The sequence below is a fragment of the Gossypium arboreum genome, chromosome 5 (genome assembly GCF_025698485.1).
Source record: "Gossypium arboreum isolate Shixiya-1 chromosome 5, ASM2569848v2, whole genome shotgun sequence".
NCBI lineage: Eukaryota > Viridiplantae > Streptophyta > Magnoliopsida > Malvales > Malvaceae > Gossypium > Gossypium arboreum.
The window spans coordinates 4,121,148-4,144,764 of record NC_069074.1 but is presented as its reverse complement, the minus strand read 5'-3'; the positions used below and the strand labels follow the sequence as shown (position 1 = coordinate 4,144,764).

Genomic DNA, 23,617 nt, shown 5'->3' with positions numbered 1-23,617 from the left:
AAAAATAAACGGATGGGGCTAATGGGCCTTGGCATCCATTAACAAACGCAATAAATAAGGGCCGAAGCAATAAGAACGTAGAGAAGAATAGGTCAAATTGAGCCTTTTGGCGTTTGTTGGATGTGTAACCAAACAGGAAATAAGGGAATGGAGATTTGACCTTATTCCGGATTAGGGTTAACTTTTCACCACCCCACTATCACCGTTGTGGTTTCTTTAGGCGCCAAACATCGCGTTTCTCCTCTCTCAGCCTCGGGGTACACTTTTTTCTTTACTTTTTATGTTCTTGGATTCCAATTTCGTCAATGTTCTTGTTGAAAGAGAATTCTTTTCGAGTATTTTGGAAATATACTCTATTTTGTGTTTCAAAGGATTGAAATTTTAAGACTGTTTCGATTACTTAATTTTCGGCTCTTTTGTTCAAATTATGTTTTTATACTGAATTTCAGTCGGAGTAAGTCTTTTCTTTGTTTTTCTTTATTTTTGTCTATTTTCCCGCTTTGGATTTTTCCTAAAGTCTGAAACTTTTAAGTTGAAAGAGTTATAACGTTGGAATCTGGCTCTGGTTGAGGACATTGATTCTTTGAAACTGAATGTTTTCTCAGTTTTGTTTGCATAAATGTCCCTTTTTGTTGATTGAAAAACGTGCCACAGGAATATATAGCGATGGGTAGCCAAACGCCTACATCTATTGATCGTACGAGGACATACTGGACACCTACAATGGAGCGATATTTCATTGATCTTATGCTGGAGCAGATGCATAGAGGGAATAGGATTGGCCATACATTCACTAAACAAGCCTGGACTGACATGCTTGCCGTCTTCAATGCAAACTTCGGATCTCAATATGACAAAGATGTCTTAAAAAGTCGTTATACAAACTTGTGGAAGCAATTCAATGATGTCAAGAATCTTCTTGGCCAGAATGGGTTTTCTTGGGATGAATCTCGACAAATGGTGGTAGCTGATGATTATGTCTGGAATGCCTACATCAAGGTGCTGCAACCCCTTTGCCATTTACTTGTACCTGATAATTGTCCGAATTCTTTATAGTAAAATATAGTGAGATACATGCAGGCTTACCCTGATGCACGATGCTACAAGACGAAAGCAGTGCTGAATTTCAATGATTTGTGCTTGATATATGGGTATACAACTGCAGATGGAAGATACAGTCGATCTAGTCATGATTTGGACTTTGATGATGAAGTCCAAGGGTTAAATATGGGTGTGTATCAGTTTTATATAATAAACCTCAATTGTGATAGTAGCTATGATTTTGACTGAGAAGTATGTGATCCATATTATAGGTCACTTTTGTGCTACCAATGCTTCTTTTCTGGTAATATGAGAGAAGAATTAGAAAAGAAAAGTAAGAAAATAGTAGCGAGTTACTTCATTCTGCAGTTCCTAGACCATTTGTGTAGTGGGAAATGGTCCCAAGTCATTTTTGTCCCAAAGTTCACCATTTTACCATTCGAGTTTCATTCTACAAATCCAAACTAGGTTTCTAAGTTGCAATTTCTCATAAACTAAGCCAAACTTCTACTGTACTTGTAGTTTGTTTGCCAATTTTTTTTCCTTCAAAAGTCATTAATACTTTGATGTAACTTGATCTCCTTGGGTACAGAAGTGTTTTAGTTGAGGGAAAAAAGGAAAATCAGAACCTTTAGTTTTACTGCTATCATCATTTTTATTAACTTTTTATATTAATGGTTTTATATGCTAACGTAAGATATGGATGGATTTATATTCTAATGTCAGATATATGCTTTCACTTGCATGTTCCCCAACTTTTTAGGTGATGCAATGGGCAGTTTACCCTCAACCAATAATGAGCGCCCAAGAACTGAATGGAATGCAGAAATGGACCAATATTTTATTGAGCTTATGCTTGACCAAGCAGGAAAAGGCAATAAGGTTGATAATACATTCAACAAACAAGCATGGACAGACATGCTTGCTTTATTTAATGCAAAGTTTGGTCCTCAACATGGGAAGAGGGTTTTGAGACATAGATATAAGAAACTGTGGAAGTACTACAGTGATGTGAAAGTTATTCTAAACCAGAATGGTTTCACGTGGGATGAATCGCAGCTAGTGATCACAGCTGATAATGCTGTTTGGGATGCTTATATAAAGGTATGAGTTTGTGAAGATGTTTTCATCAATCTCATTAGCGCATGACCTGCATGCATATGATATATTAATGATATTTATACTTAATGTAGGCACATCCTCATGCTCGAACATATAGAATGAAAACCCTTCCAAACTTCAACGATTTGGGCCTAATATATGGTGAAGCAATTGATGAAGGAAGTCTTAATAATTTGACCCAGGAATGTGACATCTCCAGAGCAACAGCTGGTGAGATCCAAATTTCTAACAGTAAATCAGATTCAAAATGATTCTGATTCTCGCTATGTATTATACAGAATTGCAGCTAGAGTCTACTAGGGGAGTGATAATGTATCAACTGGTTACAAGAGAAGCTCATCAACATATTAGTAGCATTGTTTTCAATTAAGTTTTAAGTTCAGGGATATCATCTATGAAAAACCTGAGTTGCACAGCTTGTCATCTTGAGCGTGGATCAGTTTTCTTATCTTTCCTTTTCTGGCCTACCAGATAAGAAACTGAAATTATAAAACTAATGGTACTGTGCATTAGAGGCAGGTTACAATATACTTCTTACATGAAATCTCAAGGTTATTCGATGAATAAACTTTTTCTCCGTCTTCATCTTCCGGTCAGTATTTTCTCCTAACTAGGTCTTTTAATTTGCAGGTGATAGGAAGGGAAGCATGAATTGTGATCGTACAAGAACATTTTGGACTCCACCAATGGACCGATATCTCATTGACTTGTTGCTAGACCAGGTCCATAGAGGGAATAAACTTGGACAGACATTCTTAACACAGGCTTGGGTTGACATGGTTACGTCGTTCAATGTCAAATTTGGTTCTCACTATGATAAAGATGTTCTCAAGAATCGATACAAACATCTAAGGAGACTGTACAACGACATAAAGATTCTTCTTGAGCAAAGTGGATTCTCATGGGATGAAACAAGGGACATGGTGATAGCTGAAGATAGTGTCTGGAATGCTTACATCAAGGTGATTTCTTTTATTTTATTTTCTTGTTGCTGATGGAGCATTTGTCCTGTTTCTTACATGAAGTACATGCAGTCACATCCAGATGCTCGATCATACAGAGTTAAAACTGTGCCAAGCTATCACAAATTGCGTGTAATATTTGGACAAGAAAATTGTGAAGTAAGATACAACAGATTGACTCAAAAAGCAGGCACTGATGATTATTCAACTGTCTTGATGACCTCTAATGGTACATATAATCTATTATCTTGTTTCATTTTTTATTTGTTGGTTAGTTTTTTCTCTTTCTTTTCTAAATTAGGATTAGCATATATCTAGCACAGGTAGATAGCCCAATGCGGTCTGAAAAATGATAAGGGATTGGATGCCATAAGAATTGTTTTACTTTTGTTTTCCTTTTTTACTTGTTCACTGATGCATGTTTTATATATTCATGCAGGTAATGAGAAAAATGACCATTTACCTGGTGGTATTTATCATCTTGAACTTGAGTGGACAACCCCAATGGAACAATTTTTTATGGGCCTTCTGCTAGAACAGGTTCGGGAACAGAATAAGATAGCTCAGGCATTCAATGAACAGGCATGGGTTCATATGGTTGAATCATTCAATGAAAAGTTTCAGCTTCAATTGGACAAGAACATATTGGAAAATCACTACATCTGCTTGCTGAAACAATACAATGACATTTGTGATCTTCTCAATCATAATGGGTTTATTTGGGATAATGATAAGAAAATGGTTGTGGCAAACAATGATGTCTGGGAAGTTTATGTGAAGGTACGTTCATTACTCTTTTAGTTTATCATTTAGGCCATAACTCTCCTGTTGATAACCCAGTCCTAGCATAACATCATATGCCGGTAAGGTATACCCATGTAGTATTAGCCTCTTTTCTCTGCATATTCTATTAAAAGAGATATCTGTTGATATTCATATATCATTCTTAGTATAGTCAATAGTATGTTTTTTACATGCAAATTTTTACAGGAACACCCAGATGCAGTGTCGTACAGGGATAAAGTCTTGGGCAGTTATCGTGATTTGTGCAAGATTTTCAGAGATGAAGTATTAGAAGGAATACCATGTGGTCAGGTTCTAGGAGAGGGAACTGATTGTTTTGCCTCTGAAGTTATTTTGGATAGAGCATCTGGAAACTTACAAACTCTTAGTGGGGATATTAATTTGTCTGATCAACAGATGAAACGGTCAATTGCAACACCACAGTTGGAACGAGCAAGCAAGGCACAGAAAACCGAGCAGGAGATGCAGAAGATGCTATCCAAGATGGCTGGTGCAGTCACAAGATTGGCAAGTAAGAATGGAAATAAGAACTATTCAACAATAGAAAATGCAGTTGATGCACTTCAAGCCCTTCCGGACATGGATGATGAGCTCCTGTTGGATGCTTGTGATCTACTGGAAGATGAGAGAAAAGCAAAAACATTTTTGGCTTTGGACATTACATTACGAAAGAAGTGGTTGCTCAGAAAACTTAGGTCATAGAAGTAGCCTTTGCTGTGTTAAATTCTGGGAATATTTGACATTTTCTTTTCCTTTCCACAACGAGCATAGCATTTATATTCCAAGTCCCGTCCAGTATGCAAGGAGGCAAGGTTTACAGAACCTGGTTCTAAAATTTTGTAGCATATGAGCTGGTAATGTTGTCTAACTTCCAACATTTTAATGTTTCTGGAGGTTCTTTTGTTAATGATGTTGGAAGGGAGTTGAACGATGCTTTGCAAGGCTTGTAATGTACTGAAGGAAGACGAAGAGTCATGCACATCGTCCTGCCTGTCTCACTTCTCCGAAACGTCTAAACCGAACCCTATTACCCTAATTAGGAATTAATAGTAATTACTTGAAAGATTGCATTTTGTTATATACTTGAGTTTCAGGGAGTAGCGAAGAAGTATCAAAAATTGCGTTCGTATTATTTCTTTAAATAAAATAAAAATGAAAATAACTCAATTTTTACTGTACAAAATTGCATTATTCATGAGTCCATTACCTATTGGTTGGAAAAACCACCAAAATAAAGGCGAAAAGGTTAAAGATCTAAAAGAAGCTCTGGACTTCTTTCTCATTCTTTGGGACAAGTTCTAACCCCTCATCATCTGATGTTACAGTCGAATGCGTTATCAAAATATCTTGAGGAATCAAAGCATCTGACGGATCAGCCTTTGGGACAAGAAAAATCAAACCCAGAGTTGCAATTCTCAGTATGTTCCTAATGAGAATAACCAACCATAGGTTTGTGAAATCTGTCCTAGTCACATGAAAAACGTGAAGAACCATTCCTCCTGCCCATTTGGAGGTCAAGGAACCAAGGCTATCTATGCACATTAACAATGCAAAAAATGTGCCTTCAATGCCTAAAGGGCAAAGCCTAGTGCTTAATACAATCATGGGAATCCACCTTATTCTACTTATAATTCGTGATATGCATTCTTCAGTGATAACAAAGAAGTAATCTGGAATCCCAAGCACTAAATTCCATCGAAGAATGAAGATTAGATCGAGCATTCCAGATGCGCCGTAAAGGAGCTGAGCGAAAAAGAGTAGGTTTCTGAATGGGATGTCTTTGAGTGTCTTGTGATAGATCAGGACCCCCACCATTGAAGCCATTGCACCAATTGCATATATGGCCCCAACAGATTCCTGCACGTAAGAAACCGTGAAAAGGATAATACAGTGGAGCATTCTACTATTTTCATCTGGTGTAGTTGAGAAAAAACCTGAGAAAATCCAGGACCAGCTTTGGGGTCTGTGTACCAATAAAATTGCCCTTCATGAGTACTAATACTGAGAGCCAAAGATAGGTACATGTAGAGCGATGGCTTCCACACTTGAGGGAACTTGATTGTCTGATACATGCCCTTTACGGCCACCCCTAAGGTTTCCATTTTCTGCATACGCATCCACATACGTAAATATTAGTATACAAATGTTTCCGAACTACTACAAGTGTCCATTGTTTTCTCAATCTGATGAAATACGGAATGGGATGTTTAGCTAAACTTGTTTGACAGAGTTATAAGCCATTCGCCTCTGTTTCATGAAAATGATAATGAGAAGGCAAGCACATCTTTTCAGGGATGAAACTATGTAAAACAAAAATAACCATTTGCTATGGTTCAGATTGTTTGGATTGATTGATGTGCTATTTGGTAAGCCAAAAATTGCTATCTTCACTAATTCATATGATCGAAACGAAGGTGGAGCCTGTGCAGGCAGTCTCATGGCGAAATGGCTCTAATGGTTTACTATATTGCAACAACATAGCGTTATGAAGGAGAGAACTTAACAGGAAAATAGAAAATCTAACCTTCTGCTTCTCGGGGTGAAGACGGGGAGATCTCATTTCATAAATCACAAAGCCCAACACTGTGATAAAAACTGGGGGGATTGCCATTAGAATTAAAGCTCCCTGTAATAATCATTTATACAGAAGAATGTTTCAGTTGTTATAACTTTGTTTCCCTAAAAACATAATCCAAGGTCAATTTTAAGCTAACCTGAGCTCCGAGATGGTGAACAAAAAATCCACTGGTGGAATAACCAATTAAAGCCCCAGCAGAGGAGCAAAATCCACAAAGGCTCTGCATATCCGGAGCCAAGGATCGAACCTCGATACTATTTGTAGCAATGCATGCATCAATTGTCACATCTGCTATAGCCATGCCTGCTGCAATCCCTATAAAGCAACTCAATGCTAAAGCAGCAGGCAAATTACCAATTAGAGCAACCATCAATGCAGAGACACCCCCAAGAACACCAGCAAGCACAAAGTAAGGTCTTCTTCTATATCCTCTTATTGGGAAAACATCAGTGAGTAAACCCCAAACAGGTTTCATAATCCACGGGATATAGTATAGACCTATGTATAATTGAACCACGGAGGGCTGCACTTTTTGAACATCTTTCCAATAGTAATCCGTGACTACTTTGAAGAAAGAACCGGAGAAGCCTAAGTTGAGTCCATAAACTATAACTATCCCAATGATGAAAGTTGGATTTAGCTGAGAAGCTAGCATCTGTATCCATTGAATTGGCTCGAGGAAAACCGAGAAAATATTGCTACTCTTGCTAGCCTCAGCTGAATCAAGGTTGCCTAGGTTTGAAATGCAGGCGGATTCTTGGGATATACTCGACCGAGATTCTTCAACAAGTCCCTCTTTTTCGAAGGAAGCCATTGTCTTGATGTGTAAAGAAACACAGATATTTGCAAACGGCTCTGTAGATTAAAGAAGGGCGAAACGTTGACTACAGGGTCTTCTCATACATTTACAGCCTTCCCCAGTTTTTCATATGAAAATTATATTGTATTGCGGAGGAATTCACTATAGTTGACTAAAATATATCGCATCTCGTTCCTTTCAACACGCTAAGGTCGTGGAGTAGTTGGCTGCGAGGCAAAGTTTTTAATTTGCTTTAGGAAAATGGTTAACAATGTCGTATTTATTGTTAAAATCTTAATCATTTTAAAAAATTGTACCATCCAATTTGGGATGAATTAAGAACATTTGTCAGTTTTGGTTAAAACTTAATTATCATCATGAATTGGGCACATTTTCTTAATTAGTTTGGACACCAACTGTTGTTTCCTTCAGAATTCTATCATACAGCACAAAATAAATCTGTTTTAATTATGTTCCATGGTCCAATCTACAAGTATAACAGTATTATATTTTATTAGAAAATACAAATAAATATTGAATATTTTTCTTTGGGAATTGCTCAACCTAAACCAATCGTAGTCATTCAAGACAATATTTAATTATGGTTTATAGAGTTGGCTCAGACTAAACTGCTGCAATTTCATCTAACCAAATTATTAAAATCCTCAACTTGATTTAATTTAATTACCTCACACGTTGCCAAGCTTGTTTCTTCTGTCTTCTCTAAGTACAGAAAATGGAAAATGGGAAATGGAAATAAATAAATAAATAAAAGGCTTGTCCTGTCCACTCTCACCCATTGCCACTTCATAAACTTGGTTCAAGTGACGTAATTTTGATATACATAAGGATTATTTTTATATATTCAAAAACTCTTCTTTTCTATTAAAATATTTAATCTATACCCTTTTTTTTTTTAAAAAAATAATCTTTACCTTATTTAAACCATTATTTTTTAAAAGATATTTTAGACGGAATGTATGATGTATTATAATTTCAAATATCTAATTTTATTATTTTAATCAATATTTTATATAAACTTTTAATAAACATATTTTCTATATAATTTTTCTCATTTTGTGCACTATTAGATCTGTCCATGGGTTGAGCCACCCAGCCCGGCCTAAATACCTGTCCGAAAAGTGACAGAGTTTGAATAAAAATATAAAGTTAAAAAATGATTTAAACAAAAAAAATAAGATCCATTTAGAAAACAAGCATTTTATTGTCTCGGCTCGGCCCGAATTTGTAAAAAAAGAAGTTGTTTTGCTGTTGTTTTCTCACTATTTTGCTGCAATTTCACTATTATGTTACTACTATTTTGTTGTTATTGTTTGGATATTGTATCTGTTGTTTTATTGTTAACTTTGCTACTATTTTAAAGGTATTTGCTTATTAAGTTGCCCCTATCTTAATGTTGTTTAAGTACAAAGACTTTTTTTAAGTTTATTTCCAATTTGTTGAGAAACATTTATTTTAATATTTTTATTTGTTTTGATGCAGCATATTTTTTAAAAAATTTTATATAAAAAATAAAAAAAAAAAAGTTAATATGGGCCAAGTCGGGCTGGATCGAAGTTTAACATCTATAATCCGAGTTAGACTTGAGCAAAAATTTAAACTCATTTATTGGACCGAATCCGAACTTATTAAACGGGCCTATAAGTTTATTAGAGCCCGGCTTGGGCCGTGTAGAGTTGTATGTACATATTAAGTAAATTACATGTGGGGTGGTTGGGGAAATGAATTTGATGGGCTTCAAAATTACAATTCCAAATACAATAACAATACAAACAAAAGTAAACCCAATACGTTGGATGGGCCTAGCATTACTATTTTCCACCGCCTACTTCTATCAATAAAACTAATATTTATATTAATTATTGATTTTTTAACTCTAAAGTATTTTTTAAATATGAATTTAATTCATTAATAAATATTGATTTTTAAATCTAAAATATATTTTTTAAAACTATAATTTTAGTTCATTAACCAAAGCATTGAAGTGAACTAAAAACCATTATTTGCAACCAACGTCATCTCCTTCATCGCTTAAATTAATAGGTTTATGAATATTTAAAGCGTTGAGAGATATCAAACATATATTATTCACATGTTAAATAATATAAGTAAAAATTCCTTCATTATAATTTTTAATATCTTACGAGGATTCTTTCATAATAATTTTCAATCTATCTTAATTAATTATTTATTTATTTTATTGAATATTGTGCATGTGCCAAAAATAAAACCAAAAGAAAAGAGAGGAAATAACGTAAAAAGAATAGAAAAAGGTTGTGTATATTCATTTTATAATTTTTATAACATTAATTTTGTTTAACATCATTAATGAATTTCCTCAAAAAATTGTTAATGAATTAAAAAATGTAACTAATTTAGAATTTATTTAATCTTTAAAATATTTAATATTAAAATAATACAAAAATTCATAATGGTTTGAATATTAATAGTACTTTATTATAAGTTAAATAATATTTTAAATATTTTTATAGGTAATTTATTACATAAATTGTTAAATTAATTTATTTTGATTTTAAAATAGTTAATATTAAACTTTTTTATAATTTTATAAACTATTTTGAAAATTTGCTTATGTTTCTAAATTCACAACAACTCATTAGTATTTATATTATTTTATTATTCGAGTTATTCAAATTATTGAATTATTAGTCAAATTTATTAAAAATTGAACAATTCAAATAACTTAACTTGATTAATTCAAAAATCTTTCAAGTAGGATTAGTTTAGCGTATATTAACTCGCGATAAATGTGATTGTTTGAGATTTTTATACATGTAATTATTTAAATTGTATTAAAAAAAATTAGATTCAATGTGGATTATGTAAAAACTATTTGGTGTGATTTTGAGTGAAGAAGGGATGAGTTTTGCTTAAGCAATCAGCCATGAATTCAGATCAAACTAAATCTCATCTTTAACGTGACATAACGCTTGAAAGATATGGGTATCTGGTTGAGCAGGTTTTAGGGTCAATAATATTAGATTTTTTAATCCATCAATGATTCAAAAATAAGAAACTGTAAGTACAAACTTTAGCAAGCAGATCTTTTAACCCATAAAATAAAATAAATCAATTCCCCATGAATAAACTTAAGGACTTAGATTAAGGAAATAACTTTCCAGTTTAAGCAACATATACCCATGTATTCTCTGTCTGCTAACCAACATTTTCAAACATCTACGAATTTAACATTTATAATTATTTTTTTAATTTCATGAATTTGTTTGGATGCATGTAGTGAATTTAAAATAATTATAAATTTTATTCAATGCATTTAATATAAACTTGTTCATGTGTCGGGTCATCTAACTCAGCTTGAAGACTTACCCGAAAAATGGGAGGGTTTAAGTAAAAATAAAGGTTCGAAAAATGAGCTTTGACAAAAAACAAGTAAATTTTGCTTATGTTTTTTTATTACTTTTTTCATTGTTTTGCTATCATTTCACTATTATTTTATTATTATTGTTTAAAAATTGTATAACTCCTATTTTATTATTAATTTTCCTATTATTTTAGAGGTATTTGCTTGCTAAGTTATATTTATCTTAGTGTTATTTAAGTATATTTAAAAAATAATTTGTTATGAAACATTTATTTTATTTGCAGTGTATTTGATATATTATATTTAAAAAAAATTATATAAAAACTTAATACGGATTGAGCTTGAATTTTAACATTTTTACTTTGACCGGGCTTAGATAAAAATTTAAGTCTATTTTTTAGATCAGACCTAAAAAACAAGCCTAACTTTTTTACTTCGGGTGACCCAACCCTATCTATGGACAACTTTAATTTAATCTCATATCTTTTTTATACTGATAATAATGTCTATATTAATTGAATTAACAAAAATAAATTTATGTTTTTTAAACTTTCAAAATATATTGAAATTTAAACCATACTAATTAAAACTCAAATTTAAAATTCGAAATGTATGACTAATTCCAAAATATAAAATTAAAAGTAACTAAATTAAAAAAATAAAGTAAATTTGTAAGTTCCATGAAGGGCTGTCTATCAACCAGTTTAGTTTAACAAAGCTGTGGGCTTCTCTCAAAACCCAAAAGGGAAACCCACCTTTAGGTGACAAGTGTTGTTGTTTGTTTTAATATTTGGAAAGACAACATTTCTCATCAGGTGAAATCAATAAATAACATGATTGCAAAAACAACTCATAATGACAACTCCCATATTATATTCTATATACAGACATGTATTATCACCCATCCAATCAAATCATACAGAAAATGAGGTGAATAGTGAAGATGGTGATGGATTCAAAGGGCGAATGAATATCTTAAAAATCATGATTGCATTAGCAAACAATAATTTACTCATGGACGTGGAGATTTGAACAAATCCTTGTGATAGCGTGGCAAACAAAACACATTGTGTATCATGGTCCAAGTGTTGTAAAGAACAGATCTCATTGTTCGGAGTTGAAAAATCTTTTCTTTCCGCCGTTGCCAAATCGAGGTAAAGTAAAAGTTGAGTAATGGAAACTTGAAAATGCCCTTGTTTTAGAAAGAATTTATCTTTAATCTAAAGTCTCTTAATTTATTCTCTTTCTTTTCCTGAATGTTTCTGCTTCTGTCCCCCATAATTTTTCCTGTTTTCCCATTCAGATTCCGAGAAAATTCTCTTGGGTTTTTGTTAATTTTTGGAAACCACTCGCCCCTGTTTTTGTTTCTTTTTACAGAATTCTAGCTCAACAGCATGTAAGGATACTTCAAAAACACCATATTAAACACTTTTTTGTTTTTTTTTGAACTTTGTTTCTCCGTTGAATCTTATTTCTTTAATCAGTATGCATCAAATCGGATACGAGTTTCACTTGTTTATGTTAAGAGTATTTTAGATTTTTTTGCCTTTTAACTTCTCTTTTGATAGACATGTTTTGCATGCCTTAATTTGATCTTAGAAGAGCAGTAAGCTTTAATTTATTTCCCAGTTGTTCAGGAGTAAATTCAATGGGTTTCTTTTTTCCTTTAACTTAGCATTCAACCTAGGAACTGGATCTTCTTTTTTTTTTTCAACATATTTTTTCCCTTCTCAAGATTCACATTTGAATTATCATATGAGTTGTGTATTTCTCTGATAAGAGACTATCTTGTTTGATTGCTGTTGCATGTACTTGAATTTGATAATGTCTGAATTAATAGATCAGTTACCAAATGATGTTTAAGCGACAAATTAAGTTATTGCCTTACTGGTTTTAAAACTTTTTTAGATGCAAGACTTGGGGAGATCAAATAAGCCACACATTATTGGATTTAAAAAACCAAATTAACTTGATTCATTCATTTCCAGACATAGATGGGTATATATCTCAGCACCCCCAAAACTGAGAAATTTTCAGAAGACGGCGAGAATGATAGGGTTAGATATGGTCTATCATCCATGCAAGGATGGCGTGCAGCCATGGAAGATGCTGTAAGTAACAAATGAAACCTGTAATTTTTTTTAATTTTCTAAGCATTTGGACCTTATATTATTGCATTCTACTAGATAAGTTCCAGCAATGAGTTTTGGTAAATGGATTTAGTCCTTTATATAACCCCTTCCATATGTTTTTTTGGTGTCATTCTCAATCCCCAATCCAATCTCGTAAATATAAGACAATCATGTTAATCCCTGTTAATTTTATTTACCATTTACAGTTTACTATGTATTATTCTACAATCAACTTCTTGTCCACTGGCATCTGTGTCCTTCCTATTTGTGTTCATCTCTTCTTAGATCTGCAAGCAGAATGGAATGTAACTCCATTTTTATACAAGTCTTTCCTCCCTTTTTCTGTCCTTACTAAGTTCTTTTTTTCTTCATTTCAATTTGTAATATACCTCATTTTGCTTTCTGTCTTCCTTATGTTGTACATACTGTAGCTTACATTATCTTACTTTCTTGCAAATTTCCTGTTCTTGTCATATTATTGATATGTTCTAGTTACTTTTTTTATTTGTTTTGTTAGCATGCTGCGTATCCTGATCTCGATGAATCTACTTCGTTCTTTGGTGTTTATGATGGTCATGGAGGTAAGATTTGGATGGTTCAGGTACTTATGATTGTTTTCAGTTCCATATACACATTTCCTTTTGTTTGTACACTATCTGAGTTGAGGTTTTTGTTGTTTCCCATTAATGTACCTACTTGAACTAGAACTTGAACCAACTGAAGAATCTTGCAGCTTTGCTTCTTTTTCAATTGATTCTGTTGAGACGTTTATGATATTTTGGTGTCAGTGAATTCCGATAATTGCTTTTTGCAACTCTACTGAACTATGATGCAAATATGATTAAGTGTTTTACTAATGACCACCATTCAGGTTTCTTCAGCTTACCCAAATCTCTAACTTTCAGGCAAAGTTGTCGCAAAGTTCTGTGCCAAGTATCTTCACCAGCAGGTTCTCAAGCATGAAGCATATGCAACTGGCGACATAGGGGCATCAGTTCATAGGGCATTTTTCAGGTTGCTTAATTTGATTACTCGAGTTTTATGCTTATTCTTCGCTATTTTCCATTGTTGTGGGAGTCAACAACTCAAGTCTGATGCTGGAATGATTTGGAGGATTTCGTGCTTAATACCTGCTAGTAATAATGTCTATTGATAAATTCTTCAGCGCATGAAGTTTGAGAGAAACTTTTCCATTTTTTCCACACTTCTTGTTATAAATTCCACAAGGTTGAATTACTATCTCTATGCTATTATTACAGTCTAAGTAGCTTGAAAAGTAAATTAAAACCGGTGTCACTGATTTCTTGTTGCTTTTCTGATATAATCAACAATGTTATTTTTTGTTAAGCATTGTACTTCAACCCTTATATCTCGTTATAGATCTTATTCTCTAATTTTATCTAATTAGGTTTAAGCCTCTAAGAAGATCATGAAAGGAGAAATGTATCACAAATTATAGTGCTTCCATTACCCATTTTGCTCCCTCCATGCCTGCCACTACCCATTTTTTGTTTGTGGTTTGAATGCCCTTTGTTCATTTCATGTGTTTCCAACTCGAGTTGCATTTTAGTGCAGAATGGATGAAATGATGCGTGGACAAAGAGGATGGAGAGAATTAGCTATTTTGGGTGATAAAATAGACAAGTTTACCGGCATGATAGAAGGATTGATATGGTCTCCTAAGGGTGGTGAGGGTATTGACCAAGATGATGATTGGGCCATTGAGGAGGTACTTATGAAAACATAAAGAATATATACATCTTACTGTCCTTACTGCTGAATGGAAATTCGGTGCTTGCCAGTAACTATGATGGAAATCAATGTTGAAGAAGAATAGAACTTGTATTGCTACATTTTAACTCTTAGCTGATTTGGTGCATCTCTGCACCCCTGATTTCCCTGCACGTACCATAAATGTTCATTAATTTGTTTGTACAATTAAGAAATTTATTTTATTACAACAATTTGTATGTACCATTTATATTTGTTTTAAAATTTTGTATTCAGGGCCCTCATTCTGACTTTTCTGGACCAACTTCTGGGAGCACAGCCTGTGTTGCAATTCTAAGAAACAACCAACTCGTTGTTGCAAATGCTGGCGATTCTCGTTGTGTGATATCTAGAAAGGGTCAGGTAACATTCTGTTAATAGGGTGTAATTAGCTTGTTTCATTTCAAATGGATACTAATATAGATAATATTTTTATCGATTTCAATTATATGTGGATGTACTGGCTATTGTGCTTTGAACTATGGGCACTAAACATAAGTGTCAATTGTAGAGAACATTCTTTTCTTTCCGGATAAATAATCTATTTGACTTCTTCTTGTGGCTTCTTTTTTGAAGGCATACAATCTCTCTAGAGATCACAAACCTGATCTAGAGGCAGAGAAAGAAAGGATTTTAAAGGCTGGTGGTTTTATACATGCAGGACGTGTCAATGGCAGTTTGAATCTTTCAAGAGCTATAGGTAATTTACCGCTCTGTTCATACTTAGAAACGAAAAGGGTAGTGATTGAACTTACTAATTAGTACTTCGATCTCCTAAAGAGAGGCATATGCCACTGGGAACAAAGTGCTAGTATATGAACTTTCTAATAGCATTTCTATACGTCCATAGTTCCCAATTCAAATGTATGCTTCCATGCATATCTAAATTTTTTATGCTATGCATATATGGGATAGAAACAGAGAGGGTGAGAGATGTAGTTTTAATCCATTGTCTCGTTTTCCTGCAGGCGACATGGAATTCAAGAAGAATAAACTTTTGCCTGCTGAAAAGCAAACTGTATCTGCAAATCCAGATATAAACACAGTAAGTGTATTCTCGGTCAGCAGTCTGCCCAGATCAGATCCCTATACTTTGGAGCATTGGGTATTTAACTTACACATCTTACTAATTTTCTGTTAGGTTGAGCTCTGTGATGATGATGACTTTCTTGTGCTGGCATGTGATGGAATCTGGTATATTTATTTATATTTAATGCCTTTTTCTTTTAGATTATAATAGAATTAAGACTAGCATAACTTAGCATCTGATGCCTTCTCAATCTTTAATTTGGTCAGGGATTGCATGTCAAGTCAGATGCTAGTAGACTTTATTCATGAACAACTACGTTCAGTACGTGCAAAAGCCTATTTATTTAACTTTGCCCTTTTTTAGGCGAATTTGCTCAGTCATTCCGTGCCTTCTTTTTTATGTATGCTCAGTCTGAACTCTTGCACGCAATGCAGGAGACCAAGCTCTCTGTTATTTGTGAGAGAATACTTGACAGATGCTTAGCACCATCAACAGCCACTGGTGAGGGTTGCGACAATATGACCATGATTTTGGTGCAGTTCAAAAAATCAATCAAATCTGCCTCACCTGCAGAGCTGCAATCCTCCCATTCTAAATCAGTTGACATTAAATCAAAGCCAGAGGGAGGTCAAGAAAAAGCAGTTGCAGCTATTGGTGGAGCTACTAAATCCTCTACTTGAAGAAGATTGGCGGACCCTGCATTTTCTCAAATTTTGGAATATGAATATGTGGGATGGCTTAGAGCAGAACGATTTGATGACATATTAAGAAAGTAATATATATATGCCTTTTGTTTCCTTTCTTAAAAAAGAACCAATGATTTAATTGGGGTGTTGTGTCTCAACAATGTCAGTAATAACATGTACAGTTTATTATTATTGAAATGTTTTTGGATTAATGGATTGAATTTTGTATCTTGGAACTTGGCCCATATTGCCAAATTGTTCAAGGGTTCACCATGTTTCAATCAATGACTTTGCCCTTGATATTTCCCGTTAGCACAAGAAGTATTGCATGGCAGAGAATTCAAATCCAAAACTAGCAACCAAACAGCCACGGATTCATTCTATTGATATGATAAAAGAATCTTTTCCTAAGGCTGAAAACCTTGTCCAACCATCATCAAGAAAAAAAAACCTTTCCATAAGCTAGACTTCTGAAAATCAGTCACTGATACTCCACTGATATATTCATTTAATACCAAACTGAGAAAATTTGTCCTGATTCACAGTTAAAATGGAAGAAATAAGTGTAGACAATGATATTAAAAATCAGTAGCAATGCCAATCAGAAGTTATTACAGGGAGACAGTTAATTCTTGTGCCTACCTCAGTTAACTGCTAAAACAATGAGTGAAAAGAATACTCATTATTCATTATATCTTAAACGCCACCTGATCTTGCCATGAGATTTTCTTCTTCCCCACTCTTTTTCCATTCATCAAACGGTTTTGCGACTTCTTCCCCTTTCTAGACACCGCCTGAACATCTACTTGACTTCTCCCACTCCCTTCCTCATGAATCTGCAATCCGGGAAATACTTGATCAATTCGAACAAGTCAACTTATAATAGCACAAGTTCTAATATTATATATATATTTCATGTAGATTACCACATTTGGATCTAAATCAGGAAGAGAATTCAGTCTCCTCTCAACAGATACATTGATACCAAAATTCTTGACCATCTTGTTTTGCAGGTAGGAATTTTGTGATTGAACAGAATCTTTTTGTAGTCCATATTCTCGAGACTTGACCATTGATAAATAGCTGTACCTCTGTCTTAAGAATCTACAAATCAGGAGAAAAGGAAATATAAGCTATGTTATTGAACGAACCCTTCTTCTTCATCATTATTTAAAACAATGCAAAAATACATACAAATTCAGGAAATAGATATCATACCGAACTTCATTCAAAAGGCTTCCTCGCATCTGGTTAACCGTCTCCAATTTCTTCTTCATTGAAACAAATTCCTAGTAAATGATTGACACGAAAGAATTAAATTGCTAACTCGAGTACAACAGTTATAATCATTGGAACTGGACGTGTAAACCAATGAACATTCATTCTATATAGTTTGTGAGAAAAAGTTTCTATACATTCCTTGAAGAACTACCTTTCTTGATTGCGGACACAAACATTCCAACAATTAGCAAAATTCTATCTTTTTTCACCAGTTGGACTAAAGAAACTCATAAAAATTTTAGGCAGAAACACAGGCTATAGCAGCAAAACAAGAAACTAGAATCTGATTTGATAATCAAAGAATGCAACCTAGATAATCACAAAACACAACTAAAAAGAGTAATTGAGACAAAAGACTAACCTTTTGCAATTCCAAGAACTCCTGGAGTAGGCTTTGATGCTTTAGTCTAGCCTTGGCTTCCTCATCAACAGAGTTATTGTTATATTGCCGATTTCGAGAAGCCCTTTTCATCTTCTATACTTCAAAATTGATATTTTCTTTACTAGAAGTTTAGCAGAAACTGTATCAGAAATTTTGCAGAAGTTCCCAACCCTTCTATCTTAGCAAAAAAGAAAACATTTTGCCCAAAATTTTATAATCCGTAAAACAATCTACAACCCCAATTAGGAGAAGAAAATTGGAAAATTTCAAGACCCCCCCCCAAAAAAAAAGCCCTTGTTATTATTACCTTTTTCACAACAAAAAAAATAAAACCAGAAAAATCCAGAATTGAGCCAGATAAGGGATATAAAATTAAAATTGTGAATAAAGAAAAAAAAGGGGGGGGGGGGGGGGGGGCAGAGAAACGAAGAAGAGGAGAAAAGTTTAAAACAATAAAAATGTTAATAATAAGGAAGCTGTGGTGGAAATGGTATTCTCTATCTCTGAAACTGGAAGGAGAATGTGAGAACCCAAAAAGGCCCATGAAGAAAGGGGGAAGAAGAGCCTGGGTAGAATTAGAATGATAGAAGATCATGAGATACAGAGAAGGGTAAATGTGGGAAAAATGATAAGTTCTATTTTTTCTTTTTTGGAGGATAATAGAAGACATATCTATCCCCACTATCCATCTTTCCTTCTCTCCATCTGTCTTAGTTTTCCATCCCTGTTGCCTTTTTTTACTTTTCTTTTCGTTTTGTATTTGGTTTTGTTTTTCTGTTGTGCTGCTGTATATAAAATTTTGGTCCATTTGGGCTTTAGACAGAAAGATTTTTAGTTATGAGGAATTTTCGAGTATTTTATAAAAGCAGGAGATGGATAAAGGGCTGCTGTTTACTTGATGGGGTTGCAGTTATTTCCAAAGACAGGGAAACCTTCACACATGTCCTATAATGGTGTTTCGGTTGTGTGGGTAACAGCTAGTCTGCCACCGCATCCCCCCTAAATTACAATTATATCCTCCTCGCTTTTTGCCCTTGATTTTGACTTTTGTTAAAACCTGTTGACGGCAGGGACATCTTGACATCATCAAATCAGAAGAATGTTTTTTTTTTTTTTTTTTTTTGACAAAATGAGAACACAAGTGCTTGTTCATCTGACAGACAGGATATGTTGTTACCAACATATTTTAAATGCAAAACTACACCTTAAATCCTTTCTTGATATTCCATTGTATCTCAATGGTTATTAAATATTAATTAGCATGGCAACAAAGTTACCAACATTGATTGGCCATGGGGAAACTACTGATATTTTTCATATACATATTGCACAAATAATACAGTATGATCTAAAATTTTCTTTCTTTTTACATTTAGAAGGATAGCACAATGCAAGCCAAAGGCAAAGGACATGAAAGATTCTGTATGGCATCTACACGTACTAAAACCATAGTATTACATCATAATATCTCACGTAAATGATGTACATGAAGTATTCAGTCTCGTTGAAACTTGAATGGGAAACATCAACTGCCACAGCTAAGATAGGTTCCACTCTCTGAACTGGTTCAAGCATCAGCAAGACTAACCAAGCCTGAAGTACGCGAAAGGGAAACTTAGTCATTGTGTTTGACATCAAATTGTACAATAATTTTCTGAATTTGCACAAAAAGCGTTAAAGGGAAGTACCTGCTGCACCTTGTAAACTGGAGATCACCAGCCAGGTTTAATGAGTAGCATATATAAGCATCTATATATTTCAACATTCAAGACTGATTAGGAAGCTGAGCAATTGTTCCCCTGTTTGGGCTGCAGCCCCCAACCATCATCTGTTTGTAGACTGCATAGGCATGGTCTGAATTTCCAGACACACTGTACCCTCGAATAAGAGCATTATAGGTGAACACATTGGGTTCAAGACCCATAAGTTGTAGTTCTTCATAAAACTTTCCTGCTTGCTCCACCATTCCAACAGTCCCAAGATTGAGTATTAAGGAATTGTAAGTGTAAAGATCAGGAGTTATACCCCTATTCCGCATTTCATCAAAAAGAGAGAGAGCTTCCTCTATCCTGCCTGACTTCCCAAGCCCATTAAGCATAAGGTTATAAGATACCAAGTCTGGATCAAGGCCAGTTAACTTCATTTCCTCAAAATAGTGCAACGCATCATCAACTCTTCCAGCCAAACAGAGGCAATCCACAAGAATGGTGTAGGACTTCAAGTCTGGTCTTATCCCCTCTTTAGCCATCCTTTTAAATAAGTCACAAGCGGTATCTACATCACCAGCTTTTCCATATCCATTTATAAGAATATTATAAATAGCGCAATTAGCTTTGCATCCATATTCTTCCATCTCCTCAAACAATTGCTTTGCATCCTCCAGTCTTCCCAATTTAAGAAGTCCATCTATAAGAGGCCCATATGTACAGGGAGTTGGACGGAAATCACCACTTATGAGATCATAATACATATTCATAGCCTTCTCTATGTTGTTTGATTTTGCAAGACCAGAGAGGACTATATTGTGAGTTATAGTATTAGGCTTGCATCCACGAAAAGTCATCTCTTCATACACTTCAAAGAGTTTATCAGTTTGACCAGACTTCCCACAAGCATCAATCAACAAGTTATAGGTGGAAATATCCGGAGAACAACCAATGCTCTTCATCTCTTCAAAAAGTTCCCAAGCCATTTCAGTGATATGGACGTCAAGTAGTCCATCAATTAACAAATTATATGCTGTTGGTTTTGCGATAACCCCCATATTTTTTGTGAAATTTGCAAACAATTCTCTGGCAAAAACAGCTTTTTTATGCCTACACAGATTTCTAATTAGAGGCAACAAAATAGACTCATCCTTACAGATCTTATTGCATGCCAATGTCTCAGCAAATTGTACAGCTTTATCCATTCCAGCTTCCGTCAAGATCCCACTCATTAAATCTTCCCAAAATGACCCGTTTGTATCAATCCCATCTTGATAAATAAAGTCCTGAGCAATCTTGAAGGCATCCATAAGCTGCCCATCCTTAACAACACCAGGAAGAAGGGTGCACAAAGTCACATAGTCAGGGTAAAGCAACTTCTTCATCTGATGAAAGACCCAAATTGCATCCTTAACTCTGTTTGCTTTAATAAAGCCATAAATGATAGTGTTATAAGTCAGAACATCAGGAGCACAGTTCCCTGGTGTCATTTTGTACAGCATTTTCAAAGCCAAATCAACCTCATCGTTCTTGCAAAGGCAATCCAACAGGATGTTGAAAGTTATTGTGTTAGGGCGACACCCATGTCTGGTCATACTCTCGAACAATTCAATTGCCTTTTTGACTTGACCTTCTTTCCCTAATCCAGATATTAATGTGTTATAGGTCACAACAGAAGGGACAAGCGCCATTTCCTTCATTTTATGAAACATTACCCATGCCTCATCCACTCGTCCGGCCTTGAAAAGCATGTCAATCAAGGAATTAATGATCATTACATCAGGCTCACACTGATTTTCCAACATCTCAGAGAGTAACTTGATGGCGTCATCTACTTGCCCAACCTTACTATAGCACTTCACCATCATGTTGTAGGTAACTGAATCTGGAGCAAGCCCGCTACTTTTAAGCTCATTGAAAATAGCTTTTGCTTCACGAAGCCTCCCTGCTTGAGCAAGACCATACAAAGATGCATTGCAAGCAATAACATTAGGAACAATTCCTCTAGCCTTCATCTTCTTGAAGGTCTTGAGAGCTTCACCATGGTCACCAGACTTTCCATAATAGTTAATGAAAAGTATGTAAGTAAAAGCAGTAGGTTTAATGCCTAGAGATTCCAGATTAGTAAAAAGTTCCAAAGCCTCACCAACCCTATTTAGCCTCAATAGTCCACAGATTAATGTGTTGTAAGTCTGAAGATTAGGGGAGACCCCTTGCTCCCTCATGACCTCCAACATATCAAAAGCTTCATCTAAATTTCCAACTTTGCAGAAAGCATCGATAAGTATGGTGCAAGTAACCACATCAGGAGCATAACCATCAGCTTTCATTTCATTCCAAAATTCTTTCACCAACTCCACGTCCCCAGAGTCACTAAACTTGTCCAACAAAGTAATATAGGTTACTCTGTCAGGTTTATGGCTGCTAGCTTTCATCTTTAGGAATATTTCCTTGGCTTGATCAAGTCTCCCAGTATTACAAAGAGCATCAATGAGAACAGTATAAGTAACAACATCAGGTCCACACCCCAGATCATCCATTCTCTTCAAAATCCCAAATGCCTCATCAATTTTCCCAGCCCTACCAAGCACTCTAATGCATATTGTAAAAGTGTAAACGTTTGGCTTCAATCCCAGAGATTCCATCTCTTCTAGCAAATCCAAAACCATTCCAATATCTCTTCTCTTCCCAGAAGCTACCATGAGAGCTGAGTAAGTTTTAAGACTAGGCTTTAGACCTTCAGAGACCATTCTTCTATAAATCTGTAGAGCCTCCCTTACTAACCCAGACTGAAGTAGCAAATGGATCAATCCATTATATGAATATGCGTTCAGAACAATACCTGCATCCCTCATTCTTTCAAGTCCAAATGGTGCTTGCCGAAGCCCACCTCTGATATCAAGACCCTTAAAAACAGTCAAGTATGTATTCAAATCCCTCCTGATGATTTGCTTTTGCATAAATTCAAATACAAAACGCATTTCTCCCACCATTCTATGAACTCTCAAGACTTCAAGCATATGATTACAAATTTCTGTGGTGTGAACAACGTTGGGCAACTCTGCAACTGACTCAAAGTAAGAAAAAGCAGATTTTGGGTCCGAAATCGACTTGAGAACCCTTGAAACTTCATCGGAAGACAAGCTATTTCTGCACTTCCCATTTGCCAACACCATTTCACATGAATTTTTCATCACGTAGAAACTCAATTGCTGTTTTCTCCGTTTCCTCCAAGACACCATATATCCATCTGGAAAAACCTTAAACTTCCCAATCTTTCTACCTCCAAAGGAAACATTTTTATGGCTAAAAGCGGAGACTTTACTATCAACTAAAACACAACTATAATTGAGACTATTACAGCAAGCAGACATCGAGTAAAGTATTAAAACAGTCATTAGAGGGTAATTGCCAACAAACCGAGAATCAATAGAGAGTAATCAGAGATTGGTCACTTCGCATTTTCTTTGAAAGAGCATGAAAACGTAAAGATAGAGAAGAAGGCATTTGCTTACCTAAAATATCTGCATCGAGAGAGAGAGAGAAGGAGAGTTAGCGAATTTGGACAAAGTGAAGTTTGGATATTTTCAAGTAGAGAGATTGGGTATTGATTTCACTGACCGCAGAATTTAGGCCCTTCAGATTTTTCTTCTCTTCTTTGGCATTATCTCTTCCATTTTTACTGTCCTTTCTCCTATTTCTTGTTTTCTTTTTCCTTTGTAAGATTAAATTATTTCTCTCAATTGTAGAAAGACTGTTTTTCTCCCCGTTTTTTTTAAAGTTTATGTAAAAACTATTAGGATAAAACTTGTGATTTATTTTTATATTTAGAATTTTATAAATTAAATTCTTTTATTTTTATTTAAAATGTCTAATCATTAAAATCAAATTATTTTTATTAAAATTTATTCAATTTAAATTTTGATTAAGTTACCATTATATAACTTGGTATATGATCAC

The 23,617-nt window shown here is 34.6% G+C and overlaps 5 protein-coding genes across 9 annotated transcripts; 2 read left to right on the top strand and 3 right to left on the bottom strand.

Moving 5' to 3' along the window:
* The first annotated feature begins 75 nt into the window (after nucleotides 1-75).
* Nucleotides 76-4,992, top strand: LOC108474075 (uncharacterized). Its single transcript, XM_017775971.2, has 9 exons — nucleotides 76-257; nucleotides 655-999; nucleotides 1,081-1,231; nucleotides 1,805-2,145; nucleotides 2,235-2,373; nucleotides 2,794-3,125; nucleotides 3,198-3,354; nucleotides 3,565-3,905; nucleotides 4,116-4,992. Exons 2-9 carry the CDS (start codon nucleotides 667-669, stop codon nucleotides 4,629-4,631), a joined length of 2,310 nt encoding a protein of 769 aa, XP_017631460.1. The 5' UTR covers nucleotides 76-257; nucleotides 655-666; the 3' UTR covers nucleotides 4,632-4,992.
* Nucleotides 4,993-5,038: 46 nt separating this feature from the next.
* On the bottom strand, nucleotides 5,039-7,555 carry LOC108474076 (probable folate-biopterin transporter 6). Its single transcript, XM_017775973.2, has 4 exons — nucleotides 6,644-7,555; nucleotides 6,454-6,555; nucleotides 5,864-6,034; nucleotides 5,039-5,786 (listed from the first exon to the last, which is right to left on the bottom strand). Exons 1-4 carry the CDS (start codon nucleotides 7,319-7,321, stop codon nucleotides 5,184-5,186), a joined length of 1,554 nt encoding a protein of 517 aa, XP_017631462.1. The 5' UTR covers nucleotides 7,322-7,555; the 3' UTR covers nucleotides 5,039-5,183.
* Nucleotides 7,556-11,496: 3,941 nt separating this feature from the next.
* Nucleotides 11,497-16,500, top strand: LOC108474096 (probable protein phosphatase 2C 60). 4 transcript variants are annotated; one of them, XM_017775999.2, is made up of 11 exons: nucleotides 11,498-11,824; nucleotides 12,659-12,781; nucleotides 13,320-13,383; nucleotides 13,708-13,816; nucleotides 14,378-14,531; nucleotides 14,810-14,935; nucleotides 15,149-15,272; nucleotides 15,541-15,617; nucleotides 15,714-15,766; nucleotides 15,869-15,923; nucleotides 16,037-16,500. In XM_017775999.2, exons 2-11 carry the CDS (start codon nucleotides 12,665-12,667, stop codon nucleotides 16,280-16,282), a joined length of 1,125 nt encoding a protein of 374 aa, XP_017631488.1. In that variant the 5' UTR covers nucleotides 11,498-11,824; nucleotides 12,659-12,664; the 3' UTR covers nucleotides 16,283-16,500. The 4 variants fall into 4 exon arrangements, with proteins under 4 accessions (XP_052883387.1, XP_017631488.1, XP_017631489.1 ...); XM_017776000.2 differs by lacking the exon at nucleotides 11,498-11,824 and adding an exon at nucleotides 11,858-12,066; XM_053027426.1 differs by lacking the exon at nucleotides 11,498-11,824 and adding an exon at nucleotides 12,052-12,153.
* LOC108474097 (pentatricopeptide repeat-containing protein At4g31850, chloroplastic) lies at nucleotides 16,231-23,408 on the bottom strand. Of its 2 annotated transcripts, none has more exons than XM_053027425.1 (6): nucleotides 23,279-23,408; nucleotides 19,640-23,181; nucleotides 17,931-19,544; nucleotides 17,507-17,577; nucleotides 17,215-17,392; nucleotides 16,231-17,124 (listed from the first exon to the last, which is right to left on the bottom strand). In XM_053027425.1, exon 2 carries the CDS (start codon nucleotides 23,053-23,055, stop codon nucleotides 19,717-19,719), a length of 3,339 nt encoding a protein of 1,112 aa, XP_052883385.1. In that variant the 5' UTR covers nucleotides 23,056-23,181; nucleotides 23,279-23,408; the 3' UTR covers nucleotides 16,231-17,124; nucleotides 17,215-17,392; nucleotides 17,507-17,577; nucleotides 17,931-19,544; nucleotides 19,640-19,716. The 2 variants fall into 2 exon arrangements, with proteins under 2 accessions (XP_052883385.1, XP_017631491.2); XM_017776002.2 differs by lacking the exon at nucleotides 23,279-23,408 and having other exon boundaries at nucleotides 16,231-16,822; nucleotides 16,931-17,124; nucleotides 19,640-23,269.
* Nucleotides 16,978-18,041, bottom strand: LOC128279217 (uncharacterized). Its single transcript, XM_017776001.2, has 4 exons — nucleotides 17,931-18,041; nucleotides 17,507-17,577; nucleotides 17,215-17,392; nucleotides 16,978-17,124 (listed from the first exon to the last, which is right to left on the bottom strand). Exons 1-4 carry the CDS (start codon nucleotides 18,039-18,041, stop codon nucleotides 16,978-16,980), a joined length of 507 nt encoding a protein of 168 aa, XP_017631490.1.
* Nucleotides 23,409-23,617: the final 209 nt, after the last annotated feature.